Source organism: Neoarius graeffei, chromosome 17, assembly GCF_027579695.1.
Source record: "Neoarius graeffei isolate fNeoGra1 chromosome 17, fNeoGra1.pri, whole genome shotgun sequence".
Lineage (NCBI taxonomy): Eukaryota > Metazoa > Chordata > Actinopteri > Siluriformes > Ariidae > Neoarius > Neoarius graeffei.
In genome coordinates, this window is record NC_083585.1 from 28,956,844 (window position 1) to 28,980,206 (window position 23,363).

Here is a 23,363-nt window from a genome sequence, read left to right on the forward strand (position 1 = left end):
GATACATTTGCACGTATAAATGAACCCTCTCTACAGGCCCCTCACAACAAACAATGACAGTAGTAAATTGGTTCATGGTGAATAAATAGCAGTTCAGCAATTCCTGATAATGTGACACAGCACGGACACAGTGCCATAGATTTGACATTTAAATAATGTTGGCTGGCTTTGAGTGGTATATCAGATATATTCCATTCAGCTAGCATGATATTGAACGAGTCGAAGGTACACACTCTCTTCATATCAGCATTCTCGAAGGCCGATGCAAGCTTACCTGCAACTTGGTGCTGTTAGCATGGCAGTCCAGTTACCTTCTAGCCGGTGTAGTGTTAGTGCAGGCTAACGCTAGCACAGTCAAGCCGATTATTATTATTATTATTATTATTATTATTATTATTATTATTATTATCCCTGTGTAATTTACTTAGTTACTTTTAAAATCAACATCAAGAACTACACCCAACGAAGCAACCTGGCAGCCAAAATTCTCTCAAAATCTTCCGCTTTTCACGAAACAAACCTCACGGCCATGTTTGTTTACAAACTGTCACAGTAACTCGCTAGTACGGAACTTTTACATCTCCTACGTGTCTCTTTTCCAGTTTTTCAATGTCCATTGTTATGTTTTTCTCTTGTAAATATGCGTGAAGGAAATATAATGAAGTTTTGGTAGCCTTTCGGGTGTTCAGCGCGTCTTCAGTTTCAGTTTTTAGTTTATTTATTTAGTGCTTATTTATAGTATAGCTAATCCTAGCAGTAGCACTGGATTAGCCTCGTGTTCTCGCTTTCCCGGCTGACAAACAAGCGATTGTGCGCGTGCGCAGCAGAAAAGTTTTGTCATTGGATCTTCGCATGAGCGCTGACGTGTGACATCGTGTTGTCTTGACAACGTGCAATATTGGAACAATATTGCACGCTCATTCTCCATTAGGGAGAGTGGCGTAATACATGGAGGATAAGCGATATGATAGCAATATTGCATGCCATCAGTAAACCTGCTAGAAGGGAATAGAATACATGTTTTGATTCCATGGAAAAAGTGTCCTGTGTGTATAGTAATTATTTCTATTAACCAGCAAGCATTCTGGAGAGGGAAGTTGTATAAAGCATGGAAATTTGAGCCATTGCTTTTCCTTTGCATGTCTTTAATCAGCAAAGTCAGAATGAGTAGCTATCCGTATAAGACAATGTGGGAGTAGAGAGCATAGCAAGCCCAAGCCCTCCATCATGGACAGGTTAATTACAGCGATGGCAAGCATTAAAACTCCTCTGTAGATGTCCCACAGTCTCCATCCATGGTGCTTCTACTACAAGTCCACCTACATAACAAATGTATGGTTTCTCCGTGCCTGCCCTGTGAACTCGTATGAGGACACATACTTCACCCCCATCACAGCTGCTAAGATAGATGCCCAGCGGCTGGACTGTCCTGAGCTGCTGATGCAATTAGAATGGCTGTGCGATTTATTACTGTGCTGTGTAGACACTTTTACTTTCTAGATCTTGTAGTCTGTGATGGTGGGCTCAGGAAGAGAGTGTAGGAGTAACAGGATTTCCTGTAGTGAGATCGAGGATAGAAAGAAGGCCCTACTGCGGCTCACACCCATCAGTAAGAGCGTAGATGATCAAATGATCTCAGCAGAAGTGAAATTCTGAGAGAGACAATACCATTTAGCATTTTGCTGCTGCTAGGCTTTAGTATGTCTGTGCTTTCTGTCTACTACTAAAGGAATATTCCAGAGCTTTTCAACTTCTCTCTTTGCCGCATCTATAACGTATATTGTGAAACATTTCAAACACATTTACTTGAAGTCTCAGGGAAGGTGCTGTCAATAAACGATAAGCAAAACACATTTTTAAAAAGTGCTTTCATTAATTCTTTAGTGGAAGGTTCTTGGAAATTTGTATCTTGCAATTTCAGAGCGTTGAGTATTCTTTTAAGAGGGAGGACTTTGTGGTTACAGTTCGTCATTGTTGTCATCACCGCCGAACCAGGATCGGGCTTGAAGCAAACCATGTTTGGTTGACTTGGCCAGAATAGCCCCCAAGCATAACTACGTCATCACGCAGTGCATTGTGGGGGATAGCCAGGGTCAGTAGTTGAGCGATATGACGGATGTTAGATTAATTTTACGTCAGAGCAATGTGAGAGGAGCGATTTTGCCATGCTCTGTCATGGAAGACAATGAAATTGGCGATTTAAAGAGGTGGATAACATGACGAGGGTTTACAGCAGGAAACTCGGAATCCAAATCAAGCTTGGTGAGAAGGTAAGAGTCTAGACCGAGTCTACCACACTGTACAACAACAACATCAAATCTCAGAATGTCTTATTTCTGCGGACGTGTATTGCACCAGGTAAACTTTATCGAGAACATACACCTGCGTCATGCTGAGTGCTCCTGAAATGAGGCCATGGATCGATCCCTAAGACAGGCATCACTGACCATGATGAAATGGCTCCTGAAGATGAAAAGTGAATGACTGACTGTTTTTCTCACGTGTTAGAAAGGACAAACCTGTCACCTATGATAAGACATTCATGGCTGTCTCATCCAAAAACCTTTATTGTCAGAATTTAATGGTGTTGAATTTGTGTTCTACTGTATATATTTTATATATTGTGTTATACTGTACATTATTCTATCCACATTCACTGGATATGAGCAATCACAAGCTCTGATTGGCTACTCTACTACTAGGCTATCAGTTCATATACCGTGAATAGAGAAAAAGAAAATGGCGGAGCGTGTTGCTGAACCAACTGAGGACAAAATAAAAACTTGAAAACAAAACCCTGAAAGTTGTTATCAAGTATTTAAAAGAAACAGAAATAGCTAAAAGAATATAGTTTTTTCCACCCAATATCTCCTGTTACACACTCCAGCCCAGTCGGTGGCGGTAATGCACCTTTAAGTTGGTTTGCCAACCATCAAAAAACCCTAAAGAAGAAGAAAAAGAAAACCCCAAAACAGCAACAAAATATGGAATAAAAGTGTTTGATAGTAAGAATGTGTCTTTTTTTATTTTTCAAGAATTATTATTATTATAGCATTTTTCACAAATTGTTACTGTCATTTCGCTGGTTTGTTTACATTCTATGTGGAAATGATTTTGTATAGTTTTTATTTATCGAATTTGCAAAAAATAAAAACAACACACTCTGTTTCTCCAAATCTAGTGAATGTGGATAGAATAAAACAGTTATTCCACTCAATCTTGTCGTACATGATTTATAGCCAACTTGGTGCTACGCAGGCTTGTAGTACTCGAGTCCAGGACTCAGACTCAAGTCCGACTCGCGCCCTAATTTTAAGGACTCATGACTTGACTTGGACTTGAGCACTGATGACTCGGACTTGGACTCGGACTCGTGCATTAAATGCATTCGGACTCGTAAATTGGAGACGAGGACTCTGATTTTTTCTTTATTTTTTGTAACATGGCGTAATAATTTGCCATAAGATATCTACATTAATTTTTGTACTAATTTCGTGTAAGATTATCACACCTGCGCGCCTTGGTGCGTGCATCAGATAGACTCTCGGGCGCGCTCCGGACAGCACGCGCACCAAGCGGACTCTCGCGCGCACGCTGTAAATGACTCGTACCTGCACAGGATTAAGGCGCAATCAGTGCGCCTATATAAAAACTGTGAAAACACACTTACTTTGCAAAGTATTGAGTTGTGTTGCTGACACATTACTGAGCCTTATTTCCTTGTTTGGTTTCCTGATCCCTGATTTCCTGTTTCTCGTCTTTGATTCTGCCTAGTCTACGATAGCCTGTTTGTGTCTCGCTCGATCTATTGCCTGTTTCACTGTTTTATGATTTTGCCTGCCATTCTGGATTGTTTACCGTCTTCACTTGTATTAATAAACACACCTTCTGCACTTACATCCGTCTCCCAACCATCTCTGACGGAATACTTCACACTCCCTGACAAAGAGACGCACATTCACCTGTTCATACGTCATGTTCAGGAACAAGCTAATGTTAATGACGCTGAAACAGCCACCATCAAATGGTGTGGGTGGAGTCTCGGACTTGACTCGGATCAATAGTGGACTCGACTCGAAATGTTTTTAATGACTTGGACTTGAACATTGGGGACTCGAGACTGGACTCGGACTTGAGGTTTAGTGGCTCGACTGCAACACTGGTGTTACGCATCTCGTCAGCTATCAGCTCATGTGTGACTCGATTTGGTGGAATAACTGTCCAGTATATGTTATAAATATTTGCATATTTGAAACATTTTTTGACAAAATTCAACAACTTGGACTTGCACTTCCATTATAAGTGATTTGAATCCGTTTTTTATTTGTCTAAATTCTTCATTGTGGTAATCTCACATATGCTACACATATGATATAGTGGATATAGATAAAATGAAAATGCCAGAGTATTCCTTTAAGGATGGGAGATGATAAAGGATCCTGATAATCCTATAGAAAAGGGTGAGCTGTGATGAACAGGGATCAAGGCCAAGGACCAGATGTTTTTTTAATCCTCCATCTGTATTAACAGAATGAACTCATGATTCTCAGTGAGGGATTTCAGTCTGAGTGTCATTTCGGTTGCATAGTTCAATGGTATTTCAGTCTATTAGTCCATGCAAATTGACAGAGCAGTTAATGAGAAAGAGAACGACGGTGAGATGCCTGTGGTTGCTAGATGCACCATTTCGGATGGACTTTTGTTTGAAAGGAAGATGATGAGTAATGGACTCCATGGATGAGTATTGCGCATGCTGTTCTGTATTACTGAGTGAGGAAGATTCTTGGGGAAAATCATTAATGAGGAGAAAACCCTGATATTTTTCTTCTCTAGTTCTTTTCGAATGCATCTTCTGTGTCCTTTTGTATGATTTGTGCATTTATATTTCACGTCATGATTGAAAAAAAAGCATGTTTTTCATTTCCTTTCTCATTCTCACACCCATGTCTTTCGTCTTCTTGATATAGTAATTCTGCCAGAGGTGGACAAAGTACCCAACTTCATTACTTAAGTCAGTGGTTCCCAAACTTTCTCTGCTGGGCCCCCCTTTGGTAGATAAGAAAATTTTTGCCCCCCCCCCAGACAAAAAGAGAAAAAAAAAGATAAACAGGACACATATACACATATTTTGTTTTCAGACTCCATTGCAGTTTATTAATACAAACCTCAACCTTTTTTGAACAAATAAAAGTAAACTGCCATAAACTACAGGTTGCAATATAATTATTTTAAGTATAACTGGTTTCGGCGGCACGGTGGTGTAGTGGTTAGCGCTGTCGCCTCACAGCAAGAAGGTCCTGGGTTCGAGCCCCGGGGCTGGCGAGGGCCTTTCTGTGTGGAGTTTGCATGTTCTCCCCGTGTCCGCGTGGGTTTCCTCCGGGTGCTCCGGTTTCCCCCACAGTCCAAAGACATGCAGGTTAGGTTAACTGGTGACTCTAAATTGACCGTAGGTGTGAGTGTGAATGGTTGTCTGTGTCTATGTGTCAGCCCTGTGATGACCTGGCGACTTGTCCAGGGTGTACCCCGCCTTTCGCCCGTAGTCAGCTGGGATGGGCTCCAGCTTGCCTGCGACCCGGTAGAAGGATAAAGCGGCTAGAGATAATGAATGAATGAATAACTGTTTTCAAGCACCTTAACTGTGTAACAGGTTTCTTTTTTTAATATTCAACATTATCAATGCAGTTTTCAAACATTGCCTCTCTGCAAAAATGGGTTTTAAAACATGACCAACTCCCTGAGAAGAAAAAAACTAGTGCTGTCAAGCGATTAAAATATTTAATCGCGATTAATGTCGCGACTGTCATAGTTAACTCGCGATTAATCGCAATTTAATCGCACATTTTTGTCACATGAAAAACCATTGTAATTCTCTTATCAGCATAAAAAAGTGAATGGGCTTGCTCACCGTTCGAACTACGGGGGTACTCGGGGGATCCGAGATCCCCTAAAACAGACATGAGATCCCTTGAAAACATGACTTGGGAAATGTTGGGGGGTCTCTAAAATATTGGCAAAATGATGTTTATTGACATAGCAATCGTGTGTAACGGGAAGCATTTGCATATCCGAAGTGAGCGCGCGATGGAGAGCCGCGCTCTGAGACAAGCGCATGCACCCCCCTCCCCCAAGGGAATAAAGGGACCCCCTGAAAATATCAGCATAGTTCGAACACTGGTTGTACCAATGTTTTTTTTTTTTTTTTTTATTGCAGAGCATAACACGTCTTGTCACAGCCACTGCAAAGTGGGGCTGGAGCCGCCGATGGGAAAACGAAACCTAAGCCGAGCACCGTGGCTCTTCGGGGGAGGGCAGAGGACTCTGGCTGTGCGGGGCGTGGCATCATGTCACAGAGCGTTAATCTCACGATAAAAAAATTATCGCCGTTAAAATTGAGTCAAGTTAACGCGTTAATAACGCGACATTTTTGACAGCACTAAAAAAACCAAAAACCTAAAGATTTGTTATGCAAAAATGACACCTTTAATCCTCGTATCTTTTCAGTGACTGGTGTGGGCCTGCTTCATGCTGCAGATCTTCTCAAATCTGGGTTGCAGTTTTGAGATTGCCACTCTGAGTTCATTTTCAATGTCCAGCTTTGATCTGTATTTTGTCTTGATTGAGGCCACAGCATAAAAACCTCTCTCACATAGGTAGGATGTGGCAAAAGGAAGAAGTATGGCCAGGGCTCTCTTACCTCGCAGTGGGTAATCTTTCTCCACTCCAGTGCAAAATGCAGCCAGTGTCTTTGACTGAAACTGCAGCCTCATTGTTGAATCAGAGGTGACATCAATGAACTGTTCCTCCTCTGATGTGCTGAAGTCGGCAGGTGGTGTTGCACTGAAGGGGTCACGGATCCAGTCGTATTCTTTGGGATCCTGCATCAGGAAATATTTCTGGAAATGGTTCTGAAGGGCAGAGACGTGTGCTTTCATGCATGGGATCACTGTGTTCTGCAGTTTGTTGTCTTCAATGAATGATTTCAGGTTCTCAAATGAGTCCACATTTCCAACCTTCACTCGCTGCAGCCACATCTCAAGTTTTCTGGTGAATGATGTGATTTTATCTGGCAGATGTGGGAGGCGTGTATTTGTGCCCTGCAACTGCAAATTCACTTCAATGAGTTTCAGAAACATGTCACTGAGGTATGCAAGTTTCATGAGGAACTTGTTACAGTAAAATTTGTGGGCAAGATCATTGCCCTCTTCCTTCAAAAAGATGCGGATTTCATCTCGCAGTTCAAAGACCCTGGACAGCACCTTCCCACGTGACAGCCATTGGGACTCGCTGTGAAACAGAACAGCTGTGTGGTCGGAGCCCATTTCCTCGCACAGTGCCGAAAAAATCCGGGCTTTGACAGGTCGTGTTTTGATGTAGTTGATGGTGGCAATAACGTTGGTCATTCAGCTCGGGACTCAGCTGTTTAGATGCCAGTGCTTCGCGGTGTATCATGCAGTGCGTCCACTGCACATCGGGGGAGACGCACTTGATGAGCGCTTGCAGCCCTGCCCGTTTCCCAGCCATAGCCTGCGCCCTGTCAGTGCAGATCCCCACACAGTCCTCCCATTTCAGGTTGGCCTCTTTCAAGTAAGAGTCAATGATTTTAAACAGTTCTTCTGCTGTGGCTCTGCCAGTAACTTTTTTGCAGAAAAGCAATTCCTCCCTCATGTCATCTCCATCTATGAATCTGACGTAAGTAATTAATAAACAGTCTTTGTTACTGTCAGTGGCTTCATCCATCTGAAGAGAAAAGCGGCTGTCACGCACTTTGTCATTAAGCTGCTCCTCTATGTCCTTTGACATGTCATAAATGCGCCTGCCGATGGTGGTGTTGGACAGAGGAATAGCCCTTAGTTTGCTGGCTGCAGTGTCATCAAGCATAGTTGATACCATGTCCATAGCACAGGGAAGTACTAATTCCTCCGCTATTGTGTGCGGCTTTTTACACCGTGCCACTCGGTAGGCAACTTTATATGAGGCGAGTTGAGCATTTGCCGGCACGGATGCAGCTTTAGTAAATAGGGACTGTTGAGCACAGCAGTTTATGAGTTTTTGTCTGAAAAACTCAACTGGCTTGTCTTTGTGCTCTGGATGTTTTGTCTCCAAGTGGCGTCTTCGCTTGTTTGGCTTCAAGCTGTCACAAGCTAGCACTTTAAGACAGACAACACACTGCGGTCTCTCCTCATTACCCACCGTTATACAGGTGAAGCCAAAGACAAGATATGCGTCGTCTATGGCATGCCGTTCAGGAAATTAATCTTTGAATATATGGAATGAATCCCCAAATATACTGAATGAAACTTTGAATATATGGAATGAAACTTTGAATATATGGAATGAAACTCTGAATATATGGAATGAAACTTTGAATATATTGAATGAAACTTTGAATATATTGAATGAAACTCTGAATATATGGAATGAAACTTTGAATATATTGAATGAATCCCCGAATATATTGAATGAAACTTTGAATATATTGAATGAATCCCCGAATATATTGAATAAAACTCTGAATATATTGAATGAAACTTTGAATATATTGAATGAAACTCTGAATATATGGAATGAAACTTTGAATATATTGAATGAAACTTCGAATATATTGAATGAATCCCCGAATATATTGAATGAAACTCTGAATATATGGAATGAATCCCCGAATATATTGAATGAAACTCTGAATATATTGAATGAAACTTTGAATATATTGAATGAAACTCTGAATATATGGAATGAAACTTTGAATATATTGAATGAATCCCCGAATATATTGAATGAAACTCTGAATATATGGAATGAATCCCCGAATATATTGAATGAAACTCTGAATATATTGAATGAAACTTTGAATATATTGAATGAAACTCTGAATATATGGAATGAAACTTTGAATATATTGAATGAATCCCCGAATATATTGAATGAAACTTTGAATATATTGAATGAATCCCCGAATATATTGAATAAAACTCTGAATATATGGAATGAATCCCCGAATATATTGAATGAAACTTTGAATATATGGAATGAAACTTTGAATATATGGAATGAAACTCTGAATATATGGAATGAAACTTTGAATATATTGAATGAAACTTCGAATATATTGAATGAATCCCCGAATATATTGAATGAAACTCTGAATATATGGAATGAATCCCCGAATATATTGAATGAAACTCTGAATATATGGAATGAAACTTTGAATATATTGAATGAAACTCTGAATATATGGAATGAAACTTTGAATATATTGAATGAATCCCCGAATATATTGAATGAAACTCTGAATATATGGAATGAATCCCCGAATATATTGAATGAAACTCTGAATATATTGAATGAAACTTTGAATATATTGAATGAAACTCTGAATATATGGAATGAAACTTTGAATATATTGAATGAATCCCCGAATATATTGAATGAAACTTTGAATATATGGAATGAATCCCCGAATATATTGAATGAAACTTTGAATATATGGAATGAAACTTTGAATATATTGAATGAAACTTCGAATATATTGAATGAATCCCCGAATATATTGAATGAAACTCTGAATATATGGAATGAATCCCCGAATATATTGAATGAAACTCTGAATATATGGAATGAATCCCCGAATATATTGAATGAAACTTTGAATATATTGAATGAAACTTTGAATATATTGAATGAATCCCTGAATATATGGAATGAAACTTTGAATATATGGAATGAAACCCTGAATATATGGAATGAAACCCTGAATATATGGGATGAAACTTTGTATTCTGCCCCCGCTCCCACAGCTCGGCAGACAGACAACAGGTCCCAAGAAAAACTCTGACTCAGAGGGGAGTATTAGAGTATATTGAGAAACGCTGTAAAACTCGACAAATAAAATTTACAAATTAGTTTTATATACAGAAAATACCGTTATACAAATATGATCCACGAGGGAAATGACTTTGTCACCGTAGCTTCGTTGCACATAAAAGAAGTAAACACTAATAAAACCACAAGCATTCGCCAGAGTGTTAACAATGTCTTTATTGTTTAAAATTGCCGCAACCAAATCCCGAACGCTAGTTACGAATGTAACTGTGGTTCTATGAATGCCGGATGACCGCCAGAGGCGGCACAGCCTGTGGATGATATCCTTCGCGTAGCGCAAGTCGAGACTTATACCAACAAAGAAGTCGTGATGACGTACCTCATGCATAAGAGGCACTGCAGCACGTCATTCGTCCTCGGAAAACTTCTCGCGGTTGCGATGTCCGAGTGACTGGGAACTCTGGCGGTCATCCGGCATTCATAGAACCACAGTTACATTCGTAACTAGCGTTCTATTTCATGCCTCCTGACCGCCAGAGGTGGCACAGCCTGTGGATGACTAATACCAGCACTGTCATGAGGACGAGTATGTCAATCCATAATTGAAAGAATGGCAGGCCCAAGGCTTGTAGGTGATGCCACATTTACCCTATAAAACCTGGTGAATGTTGAAGGGCCAGACCATGTTGCTGCTGCACAGATGTCAGATAGCGGGGTTCCCCTCAGAGCTGCCCATGAGGTAGCCAAGCTCCTGGTGTTGTGGCACATTACACTGCCCACTGGTAGGGAATCAGCTGACTTGTGTGCAAGGGAAATCACCTCGCAAACCCAATGTGAGAGGCGCTGTTTAGATACAGGCGAGCCAATTGCACCACCTCCATAAGTGACAAACAGTTGGTCTGACCGTCTCGTGGCTTCGGTCCGAGACACATAGTGCCTCAAGGCTCGCACAGGGCATAGGTCTAGACGGTCCTCATAAGAAGCAAGCTCAATGGATTGGTTAATAAAGGATGGAGATAGAACCTTCGGCAGAAAGGCTGGGTTTGGCCATAGCGTAACGCCAGATAGATTTGGTCCCCATCTCATACAATCTGGGCTGACTGAGAGTGCGTGTAACTCACTCACACGTTTTGCCGAGACCATAGCTAAGAGAAAAACGGTCTTCAAGGAAACCCATCTCATGTCCGCTTCAGCCAATGGTTCGAAAGGGGCCTGGCACAGAGAGTCTAGTACGCGATGCAAATCCCACTGAGGGCTGCGAGGGGCTCTGTAGGGGTGGAGGCGTCTAGCGCCCCTAAGAAAGTTGCGGATGAGACTATGTGCACCAATAGTCGCACCCTCCACTTTATCATGCCTCGCAGAGATAGCTGCTACATAGACTTTCACGGTAGATGGGGATTTACCCTCATCAAGCAGTTTCTGTAGAAACTTGAGCAGTACGGGTATAGGACAACCCGTGGGAGAAACGCTTACGGTCTCACACCACGTCTTGAACAATTTCCAGCGGTTGTCATACAACGACCTAGTTGAGGGGGCCCTCGCGTTCTCTAAGGTATTGATGACCGCTGGGTCAAACTCTAACAGGGGGTTGTCGGGCCCAAGGGCCACACCCACAGCTGGAGACGTTCCGGGCAGGAGTGCCAAACTTTGCCCTCCATCTGAGACAGTAGGTCCCTTCTGAGCGGTAGTTGCCACGGAGTTCCGGTCAGCAGGGAATGAAGCACAGCAAACCACGGTCTCGCTGGCCATCGCGGAGCCACCAGCAGAACACGGTGACAGCACTGGCGTATCCGAAGTAGCACCTCCAGAAGGAGGGGAATCGGTGGAAAGGCATACAGCAGTTCGTCCGGCCACTCGTGTGCCATGGCGTCCAAGCCCAGTGCTTCGTCCTCCTGCGTGCGAGAGAACCACTTTTGGCAGTGTGTGGACTCTTTGCTGGCAAACAGGTCCACCGCTGCTGTGCCAAAGCGATCCCAAACCTGCTGTACCACCTGTGGGCTCAGGCGCCACTCCCCCGGGTCGAGGCGTTGTCTCAACAGGGAGTCTGCCACCGCATTCAGTTTCCCTGGCAAGTGGACTGCCCTGAGGGATGCCAGCCTGGGGAAGGCCCACTTCAGTAGAGATTGAGTTAAGCGAAAAGCAGTGGGGGATCGTGTTCCCCCCTGGTGGTTGATGTTGTACACCGTCGTCACATTGTCTGATCTGACAAGTACGTGGCGCCCCTGTAGGTATGGCATAAGGTGTTTTAGAGCCAGGTGTACTGCTCTGATTTCGAGGAGATTGACGTGTTCGCCCATCTCTTCTTTGCTCCACAACCCACTGACTGCTCTGTGTTGCCATACTGCGCCCCACCCTGTAAGAGAGACGTCTGTAGTCACAATCTCCCTGTGTGTGGGTGCTGCACCAAGAGGAACACCTGATGTTAAAAAGGTCTCCTTCCGCCATGGGCTGAGGGCAGACATGCAATGTTCTGTGATAAGAATGGGTGTCTTCCTGTGATGGGTCACGTCGAGGCCGAGGCCAATCAGCCATATTTGCAGAGGCCGGAGTTCCAGTAGACCCAAGGGGAGGATCTGGGCTGCTGCTGTGAGCATACCCTGGAGCCGCAGTAGTATTCTGAAACGTAGTCTTCGTCCCACCCGTACTCGTGACAGTAGTGAAGTGATGTTCGCTACACGCCGGCTGGTCAAGGACGCGGACATTGTCTGTGAGTCTAGGATCATGCCAATGAATTGAGCCGATTGGCTCGGGATAAGTGTGCTCTTTTCTAAATTGATTGTCAGTCCCAGTTCTGAGACATGGCTCTGCAGTGTTGCTATATCTGCTAGGCTGCGTTCCCTCGTTGGGGAACAGACTAACCAGTCGTCCAGGTATGGTAGAATCCTCATACCTGACTCCATGAGGGGGGACAGTACTGCCTGTATGCATCTCGAGAAGACTCTGGGTGACAGAGCGAGGCCGAACGGGAGTACCCTGAATTGGAACAGACGGCCCTGGAAGGCAAAGCGGAGGAACCGACGATGTGCTGGTGCCACCGGGATATGAAAGTAGGCGTCTTTCAAATCCAGGGTAGTAAACCATTCCGCTGGGGAGATTACCTTCAGAACATCTGCTGTGTGCAGCATCTTGAATGGCATTTTCTTTAGGTACTTGTTTAAGCCCCGAAGGTCTAGAATTGGGCGGAAACCGCCGTCTTTTTTTGGAACGACAAAATAAACTGAACAGAAGCCGTTGAAAGTAGGAGAACACTCTACTTCCTCTATGGCCCCTTTCTGCAGAAGAACGGTTATCTCCGACTGGAGAACCAGAGATCTTGTTGAACTTTTTACAATTGTGGGCCTGAGACGGGCCTTTGGAGGGGGCCGACGTCTGAACTGCAGTCTGTAACCCTCTGACACTGTTTTTAGAACCCATGGGTCGCGAACGATTCTGGCCCATGCGGCCAGTTGAGTCTCTGTGTACAGTCCAACCGTCGGCCCGGGGCCTTCAGCGGGGAGTGCGATTGGGCTTCGCTCCACTGTTAGTGGGGGTGGAGCGGGGCATGGGATATGCCTGGCGGCGAAAGGGTGCAGAGCCCCTGGGGGCATGTCTGTTCTCCCTTTGCCGTTGAGGTGCCGCGCGCTGGGGGGATAAGAATTCCCGCCGTAGTGCTGGGGGCTGCGGTGCTCGGAAGCGAGTCACCTGTGATAAGCCCACCTGCTGTTTCCGTGTTTCCGAAACTAGGGCGCGGCGTTCCAGAGCGTCCTTAGCGGCTGGCCCGAACAGTTGGCCAGGTATGAGGGGCAGCTCCCGTAGGGTGGCTCTGCACGCGTCCGGGAGTGGCGTTTGCGAAAGCCAGACCTGGCGGCGAGCGCGCACTAATACCGCCATCAGACGCCCTAACTCCTGGGTCATGAAGCCCACGCCCTGTAGGGTGGCTTCAATTGCCTCACGTACAGCCGGATCTGAGTCTGCCTTCAGCAGGGAAGACTGCGCGGCCAGAAGAAGGTGAGAAATCGTATTGTCGATCCTTCCGATGCGCGCCGCATGATTGTAGGCTCGAACAAGATCATCGTCTGTGCGCCTACAGGCCTTGCTTGGACAGCGTACCTGGGGACGTACTGCCTCATCTGGGGAGACCACCAGAGACGCCACACAGGGATCCACTGCTGGCATTGTATCCAATCCAAACAGGCCTGCATCAGCCATGTTACTCATAGCGCGTGCCACAGAGGTGGGGTGGGAACGTGCAGCTGCAGTTTTAAACGCCGTCTGGAACTCGTCCACAAAGGCGTCACATTTTGGGATGATGGAGGAGGCGTCCACCGAGGGCTGCCTGAAGTAGGCGCTCACACCAGCGTTAGATTGCAGCGGCTGTAGCCCACGTTGTACTAGCGCCGCAGTAATTGCGGCCAGCAAGGATTGGGGGCCGAGAGTCCTGCCATCCCCATTTTTGTCGGAAAAAACGCTGGAGGGGGCATCGTCAGAGGAAATGCCCGAGCGAGGAGAGCCAGGCAGCTCAAGGGAATCGTCTTCCACTGGATTAAAGAGAGAGTCAGTGGCGGCAGTGGAGAGTGTATCGTCCTCCACGTCTGGCTCCTCTCGGGTAGGCAGGGTGGGAGCAGTAGCCAGGGTACCACCTGCTGGTGGCATGGTCTGCATGTTTGCCTGAGGGGGTTGGAACTGAAGCAGTAACGTCTCTATTCGGCTTACAGCCGAGGAGAGATCGTCCACCCGTTGTTGAGCACAGAAGTGGAGTGCGATTTCGCCTTCTTCTTGGCTGGCTGCGCAGCCTGAAGGCCTGTGCTGCCGCGTTTTACGGCTTTGTGGGCACCTGCGGCAATATGCTCGGTTGTCGAGAGCAGCGCGTCACTTTTGGCCAGTAACTCGGTAAGTCTGGCCTCTCTTACCGTGAGCGGTAGGACGGCACAGCTTGGGCAAGGGTTCGTCAAAGCTGAACGAAGGTGAGCGGTGCCTAGACAAGACGGGCATTCTAAATGACCGTCCTCAGATGCAAGTGGTGCAAAGCACGTTTTGCATGTGAGGGAAAGGACATCCATCATAGCGCAACTAACGCGAACCCAAACTAACACACGACGCAATAACAATAATGTAGATCAAACACCGAATACACAATGCTAATACGAGTGACAGGGCTAACGAGTTGGCTAGCTAGCTAGTCAGTCACGGGGAGAGCCACCGTGCTAACTAGGGAATACACCACACTTGTCAACAAAACGGGGAAAAACCACCGCGGGGATGTGAGTGTGTGTGTGCGGGGGTGAACACGGGGTGAACCACCGTGCACTTCTGATCACGGGAAAAGCCTCCGTGTGCTTACCTTTCTTGTTCCTTTCCTTCTTTTTTATTTTTTTTTTCTTTAGAATATAAATTCCTTCACGGGGGAACCGCCGTACAGGATTCCGGTAATCCGGTAATTAACTTGGGATGCTCGAATCAAGCGCAAGAAGAATAAGAGGACGAATGACGTGCTGCAGTGCCTCTTATGCATGAGGTACGTCATCACGACTTCTTTGTTGGTATAAGTCTCGACTTGCGCTACGCGAAGGATATCATCCACAGGCTGTGCCGCCTCTGGCGGTCAGGAGGCATGAAATAGAACCGACTGACTCATTTTTGCTGCAGGACGGCGGCAGTGCCTTCATGACGTCAGCCAAGTTTCATTCCATATATTCAGAGTTTCATTCAATATATTCAGAGTTTCATTCCATATATTCAAAGTTTCATTCAATATATTCAGGGATTCATTCAATATATTCAAAGTTTCATTCCATATATTCAAAGTTTCATTCAATATATTCGGGGATTCATTCCATATATTCAGAGTTTCATTCAATATATTTTGGGATTCATTCCATATATTCAGAGTTTCATTCAATATATTCGGGATCATTCCATATATTCAAAGTTTCATTCAATATATTCGGGGATTCATTCCATATATTCAGAGTTTCATTCAATATATTTTGGGATTCATTCCATATATTCAGAGTTCCATTCAATATATTCGGGATCATTCCATATATTCAAAGTTTCATTCAATATATTCGGGGATTCATTCCATATATTCAGAGTTTCATTCAATATATTCGGGGATTCATTCCATATATTCAAAGTTTCATTCAATATATTCAGGGATTCATTCAATATATTCAAAGTTTCATTCCATATATTCAAAGTTTCATTCAATATATTCGGGGATTCATTCAATATATTCAAAGTTTCATTCAATATATTCGGGGATTCATTCCATATATTCAGAGTTTCATTCAATATATTCGGGATCATTCCATATATTCAAAGTTTCATTCAATATATTCAGAGTTTCATTCAATATATTCAGGGATTCATTCCATATATTCAAAGTTTCATTCAATATATTCAGGGATTCATTCAATATATTCAAAGTTTCATTCCATATATTCAAAGTTTCATTCAATATATTCGGGGATTCATTCAATATATTCAAAGTTTCATTCAATATATTCGGGGATTCATTCCATATATTCAGAGTTTCATTCAATATATTTTGGGATTCATTCCATATATTCAGAGTTTCATTCAATATATTCGGGATCATTCCATATATTCAAAGTTTCATTAAATATATTCGGGGATTCATTAAATATATTCGGGGATTCATTCAATATATTCGGGGATTCATTCAATATATTCAAAGTTTCATTCCATATATTCAGAGTTTCATTCAATATATTTGGGGGTTTCATTCCATATATTCAAAGTTTCATTCCATATATTCAAAGTTTCATTCAATATATTCAGGGATTCATTCCATATATTCAGAGTTTCATTCAATATATTCGGGGATTCATTCAATATATTCAAAGTTTAATTTCCTGAACGGCATGCCATAGTCGTCATATTTTCTTGTCTTTGCCTTGGAATGAACTTGCTTTGGAAGCACATTTGGCTATGCTTCATCCTCTGATTTGCGTTTATGTGGGAGCCCCGCGCCCCCTGCCAAAAACTTCTGCATGTTATGCTAGCAGTGTAATTTATTCATTCATTCATTCCATCCGCGCCCCGCGCCCCCCCTGCAATGGCTCTGCGCCCCCCCCGTACTGTGACTTAAGACTTAAGTCTTAAGTCACAGTACAGATCCCACTGGTCAAATGTTACTCCGATACAAGTGAAAGTTGTCCAGTCAAATTTTTACTCAAGTTAAAGTACTGAAGTACTTACTTTTAAAAATGCTTAAGTATTAAAAGTACATTTTCTGTCAACGCATCGTTGTATTATTGCCACAACGCTTACAAAACCTAACGCCACTAGTAAGGACAGAAATGTGAATTCACAAAATGAACGCATGCTGTGCCATCATGGTGGTTTAACGTTAAGCTAGCTAGTTAGTGAAGCGCCACCTGACATGCTAGCAAACTCTTTTCAAACTCGAAATCATATTGGGTAGCTAACGCTACTAAAAAAGAAACATTTCAACATTCTGTTTATTTGGCAAGATTATGCTGAAACATATTTCTGAAAGGACTTCAGGTAAGTTAACATTATTCATGTTAGCGTAACTCCGTTTTTACATGCTAACTAAGAGTGTCCAAGTTAACTAGCTATGTGTTAACGTTAGCCGTGGACAAGGAGATGGCAACTTGGCGGGCAAATCCATAGAAAGTCATTTGACTAACCAGACTGCATAGCTATTGCAACGTTATCACTAGCTCCAAAAGCACAGACAACTTCATTGCAAGCTTTCTCTTGGAATAAAATGTTTATATACCTCAATATGCTTCTGCAGGTTGGACGGCGAGTTTTTGTAGGCCGTGATGTGGTTTGTTTTTGACAAACAAAGTGAACATTTAAAATGAAATGAATCTTTAATCCTTTCAGAAAACTGAAACATGGGTTCGAAGTATGGCCACGGGTGCGTGTGCATTCTTCAGAAGACCCGCCTCCTTCCATTCTGCCACCAACTGATCAAGTTCAATTAATGCTGCTGAGAAATCACTGATCTTGATTTTATAGTCTATAGACATGACTTGACCCGAGTGATTACTGATGAGCACTAAGTGATCGAGTGATTACTGATGAGCACTGTCACCTGCAAAAAAAACAATCATGTGTTAGAAAAGAAAAAACATCCACTTTCAAAGCTGCTTCATAGTAACAAGTAACGAGGACCTTGATAGAAATGTAGTGGAGTGAAAAGTACAATATTTGTCTTTCAAATGTAGTGAAGTTAAAGTCATAAGTTTTCAAAAAAATAATACTCAAGTAAAGTACAGATACTCAAAAAGTGTACTTAAGTACAGTACTCAAGTAAATGTACTTCGTTACTGTCCACCTCTGCATTCTGCTTTGCTTGAACACCAACCCAGGACACTTGAGTGATGAGTTAAAGTGCATATCACGGGTAAATTCAGGAGCAAGATCAATGTAATTCTCCTATTTTATATTAAACTTTGGTCAAATATCTGTAACATTTTGCATTTTGCGCAATACCAGAAAAATTCAGTTGAAATCAAGCCATTTGAGGCGAATTGGTCCGCCTCTGAAAAAACTTGGCATTTGGATTTCCCGGCAAACATTGATTTTTGTGACGTCACGTGCGCGACGCCTCCTTCTGAATCCTACGTCAGCGCTGGTTTGTTTATGAGAAAACGACCTGGTGGTTTTCTGTAAATTTCTTTAACGTTATCACGTAATTATTAAAATGGTTAACAGATGTATCGTAGGAGGGTGTAGCAACACCAATCTTGATGGGATTAGTATTTATCATTTTCCAAAAGACCGGACAATGAGAGAGAAATGGGAGCGCTTGGTCTACACAGGCTGTGCACTGAAACCGTGCAAAGCTCGCGCAGCCTGCTGGTGCTTCCGCAGGTGACGTCACGAATCTGGCTCCAGACTCCCTTGGGATTTTTCCAGACGCGTTTTGTTATTTTATTTTTTTCTGCTGTAGACAGATGGCCTTGTGCAAAATTACCCTTCTGGATGAGTGTGTAAAGAGACATACTTTCATATTAAAAAAAAACGAAATTGGTCCAGAATATGCACTTTAAGCTGGTTCTTCTACATGTCTTGTTGCTGTGTATACACGTAACAAGGCCCAGGGGTCAAGTAGTGAAGTATTTGCAGAACTGTACTATGAATTTGTTAGGCTTTTTTTCCTGTAGTGACTGGGAACAGGCATGCTGTGCCTGTATATGCATGAAATATGTCACAGTTATCCAGTAAGAGAGAAATGCTTATAATCTTTAGCAGAGTGATTCGGATATAGTCAGTGCTCGAGGTACGCAATAAAACCGTTGGATGTATTTAATGAAAACATTAGCTGAGGTCAGTTAGACTTTCAGCTTCCAGCAGCTAGTGCAGTAGTGTCTCATTTTCACATTCAAATGGACTTTTACACTGCATAATTCACAGTTTCATCTTCTCAAGTGATGAGATTTTAGAGTTACTGTCTTTTTTTTAAGCAAAAAAAAAGAGAGCTCGAATAAAAATATTTTGAATATGGTCTAAGGTACTTACTCATAACACATTTACTGTTTGATCTCAAACGCATTAAGAAGGCAAGAAATTGCACTAATTAATTAATTTGACAAAGCACACCTGTTAATTGAAAAGCATCCAGGTGACAACCTCATGAAGCTGGTTAAGATAATACCAATAGCGTGTAAAGCGTCATTAAAGTAAACACTGGCTACTTTGAAGAATCTAAAATATCAAACGTTTTGTCTTTTAACACTTTTTTTTTGTTTACTACATAATTCCATATATGTTCCAGATGTTATTTCATAGTTTTGATGTCTTCAGTATTGTACTACAATGTAGAAAACAGTCAAAGCTAGACGGCCTTTCGATTTCATAAAGTCAGTGAAATTTAGTTCCATCTGAAATGTGGTCATTGTGATATATTTAGTTCTGTACTACCTCACAAAATATCAGGCCATTCTGTAGCTGGGAAGTTATTTAATTTGAGGGCATTAAAGCAAATACAGTAATTTGCACAGTCAAGCAGACAGAGGAAGTCCATGTGCTTGCGCATGCACAGGTTTACCTTGACTGCACTGACAGTTCCATCATTCTGTCGCTAAACGAACAGCTGATCACACCGAGGTGTTCGCTGGCCGCCGATATTTATTAGTTTGGTCCGGCGTTTCCTTTCCTTCGTATATAACATAACGTCTTTTCTTCTTGCTTTCTGTTACTGTAGTCGGTCTTTCACGTTTCATTCGCACACTCACATTCTCCATGTTTCTTTCCTGTTTCAAATTTGTATCCCACAATGCCGTGCGCAAACGGGGAAATCCCACCACGTGATGCATGACGTAGTATCTTGTATTGGGTCATGGTGAAGCAGAAAAAAATAGTGGAGAATTTAGGGTCATGTGGCCCTAAATTCATTAATTGTTCTATTTTTTAAAAATAATAATAAAATTGGAAGTCTGTGATTCGAATTCAGTAGCTTTCGGTCCACTAAACAAAAATAATTCGGTGTCAGGGAAAATTCTTTTTATGACCTACACTTGAAAAATCTGAAAGGCAGTCTAACTTTAAAATAGTTAAAAACCTATGAATGAGTAGGGGTGTCCAAACTTTTGCCTAGTACCTTATATGCCAGAAGAAGTCCATTTCAAACGTGAAATTAGTTAAATGTCTTTTACATAATGTGATATTTATCAGTATAATCTTATACACTTGTACACATTTTCTGTAAAGCAAAAGGTAAGGTGATAAATGTACAACCCCGATTCCAAAAAAGTTGGGACAAAGTACAAATTGTAAATAAAAACGGAATGCAATGATGTGGAAGTTTCAAAATTCCATATTTTATTCAGAATAGAACATAGATGACATATCAAATGTTTAAACTGAGAAAATGTATCATTTAAAGAGAAAAATTAGGTGATTTTAAACTTCATGACAACAACACATCTCAAAAAAGTTGGGACAAGGCCATGTTTACCACTGTGAGACATCCCCTTTTCTCTTTACAACAGTCTGTAAACGTCTGGGGACTGAGGAGACAAGCTGCTCAAGTTTAGGGATAGGAATGTTAACCCATTCTTGTCTAATGTAGGATTCTAGTGGCTCAACTGTCTTAGGTCTTTTTTTGTCGTATCTTCCATTTTATGATGCGCCAAATGTTTTCTATGGGTGAAAGATCTGGACTGCAGGCTGGCCAGTTCAGTACCCGGACCCTTCTTCTACGCAGCCATGATTCTGTAATTGATGCAGTATGTGGTTTGGCATTGTCATGTTGGAAAATGCAAGGTCTTCCCTGAAAGAGACGTCATCTGGATGGGAGCATATGTTGCTCTAGAACCTGGATATACCTTTCAGCATTGATGGTGTCTTTCCAGATGTGTAAGCTGCCCATGCCACACGCACTAATGCAACCCCATACCATCAGAGATGCAGGCTTCTGAACTGAGCGCTGATAACAACTCGGGTTGTCCTTCTCCTCTTTACTCCGAATGACACGGCGTCCCTAATTTCCATAAAGAACTTCAAATTTTGATTCGTCTGACCACAGAACAGTTTTCCACTTTGCCACAGTCCATTTTAAATGAGCCTTGGCCCAGAGAAGATGTCTGCGCTTCTGGATCATGTTTAGATACGGCTTCTTCTTTGAACTATAGAGTTTTAGCTGGCAATGGCGGATGGCACGGTGAATTGTGTTCACAGATAATGTTCTCTGGAAATATTCCTGAGCCCATTTTGTGATTTCCAATACAGAAGCATGCCTGTATGTGATGCAGTGCCGTCTAAGGGCCCGAAGATCACGGGCACCCAGTATGGTTTTCCGGCCTTGACCCTTACGCACAGAGATTCTTCCAGATTCTCTGAATCTTTTGATGATATTATGCACTGTAGATGATGATATGTTCAAACTCTTTGCAATTTTACACTGTCGAACTCCTTTCTGATATTGCTCCACTATTTGTCGGTGCAGAATTAGGGGGATTGGTGATCCTCTTCCCATCTTTACTTCTGAGAGCCGCTGCCACTCCAAGATGCTCTTTTTATACCCAGTCATGTTAATGACCTATTGCCAATTGACCTAATGAGTTGCAATTTGGTCCTCCAGCTGTTCCTTTTTTGTACCTTTAACTTTTCCAGCCTCTTATTGCCCCTGTCCCAACTTTTTTGAGATGTGTTGCTGTCATGAAATTTCAAATGAGCCAATATTTGGCATGAAATTTCAAAATGTCTCACTTTCGACATTTGATATGTTGTCTATGTTCTATTGTGAATACAATATCAGTTTTTGAGATTTGTAAATGATTGCATTCCGTTTTTATTTACAATTTGTACTTTGTCCCAACTTTTTTGGAATCGGGGTTGTAAAACGTAAAATAAGGATAAAGCATAAAATCTATCATACTGTGAAAAATAAAGTGTTGCTGTTAATCTTGGCTTTATCTTCTGCTGCGGAAGCCATTATAAGCTCAGTTTTCTCTCTTTTTTGCTGCAGGATCTGGGAATGGAGTCGACCTCCCTGGATGACGTCCTTTATCGCTACGCCAGTTTTCGGAACCTGGTGGATCCCATTACACACGACCTCATTATCAGTTTGGCCAGATACATTCATTGCCCAAAGACGGTAAAGTGATTAGTTCCTTTAGCGATGTACTGAAATGAAAATTCGTGACCGAAAGGGCACATTCAGGACACACTGAGCTAAAACCCGACACATGATATATGTGCTTATACTGGTAAACGAAACAGTATTCATAGAAATATCACTGACAAACATTTATTTTAATAGCTTTTTAATAGCATCAAGTCTTCATCCAGCACTGGAAACAAACACTGAATGGTGATCAAGCAGTGGTGTCGAGTGTTTCGACTATGCGTGTGTGGCAGTTCATAGGAGGGGGAGGAGCACAGAAAGACGGCAGGCCAGAATAAAGTTCCATAACTTCATTTATTTTGCTCTTTTCAGATGCAAACATACTCTCACAGCCATGCACACACACAAGTCGTCTGGCTGGGGAGAGAGCTCACTTCCTCTGCTCTCTCTCTCTTTATATAGGGCGCGGTCACTGGGAAGACACACAAACAGGTTAACTGACATCAGGTGTAGTGATTCTGCCACTTACCTTCCCTGACTCCGCCCTCTGGTCACAGACCGGCGCTTGACCACGCCCCCACTGCCACAGCGTGCATTACGTAGTGCCCGAAAATGTGGTGGATTGAGTGCACGCATGAAAATTGTGCAAATAAAGCAGAAGAATAACGCAGACATGAAGAATGTTATACCATCTGGTTTTTAGAAAGACTTGCTCTGTGGTGAAGTATTTCCAGAAGTACGGTATGTGTCTTGCGTCTTTGTCAGGACTCTTATGAGAACAGAAAAGCATTTGCCCTATTGTTGGGAGAACATAGTTTCACATCCCAACAATATCACAGCCATTCATGAGCAGGAGCCAATGGAGAAAAATTGGCCGTGCTCTCTGGGTGGAAGGGATTACAGTCTCTCTCTCCCCTGTCAATCATAGCAACATTAGCCAGCCACTGGTGTCTGTGAGCTTATGTATGTGCAAGAGAAGAACCAGTGCTTTCCT

The 23,363-nt window shown here is 42.7% G+C and overlaps 1 protein-coding gene across 1 annotated transcript in view; it reads left to right on the forward strand.

The window, feature by feature from the left end:
* The window catches only part of lrrc75a (leucine rich repeat containing 75A), a 76,067-nt gene that overhangs the window by 4,394 nt on the left and 48,310 nt on the right, over nucleotides 1–23,363 (forward strand). The window contains exon 2 of the mRNA XM_060943962.1: nucleotides 22,271–22,399. Within this exon, the coding sequence (XP_060799945.1) occupies nucleotides 22,271–22,399 (129 nt within the window). The remainder of the gene's footprint in view (nucleotides 1–22,270; nucleotides 22,400–23,363) is intronic.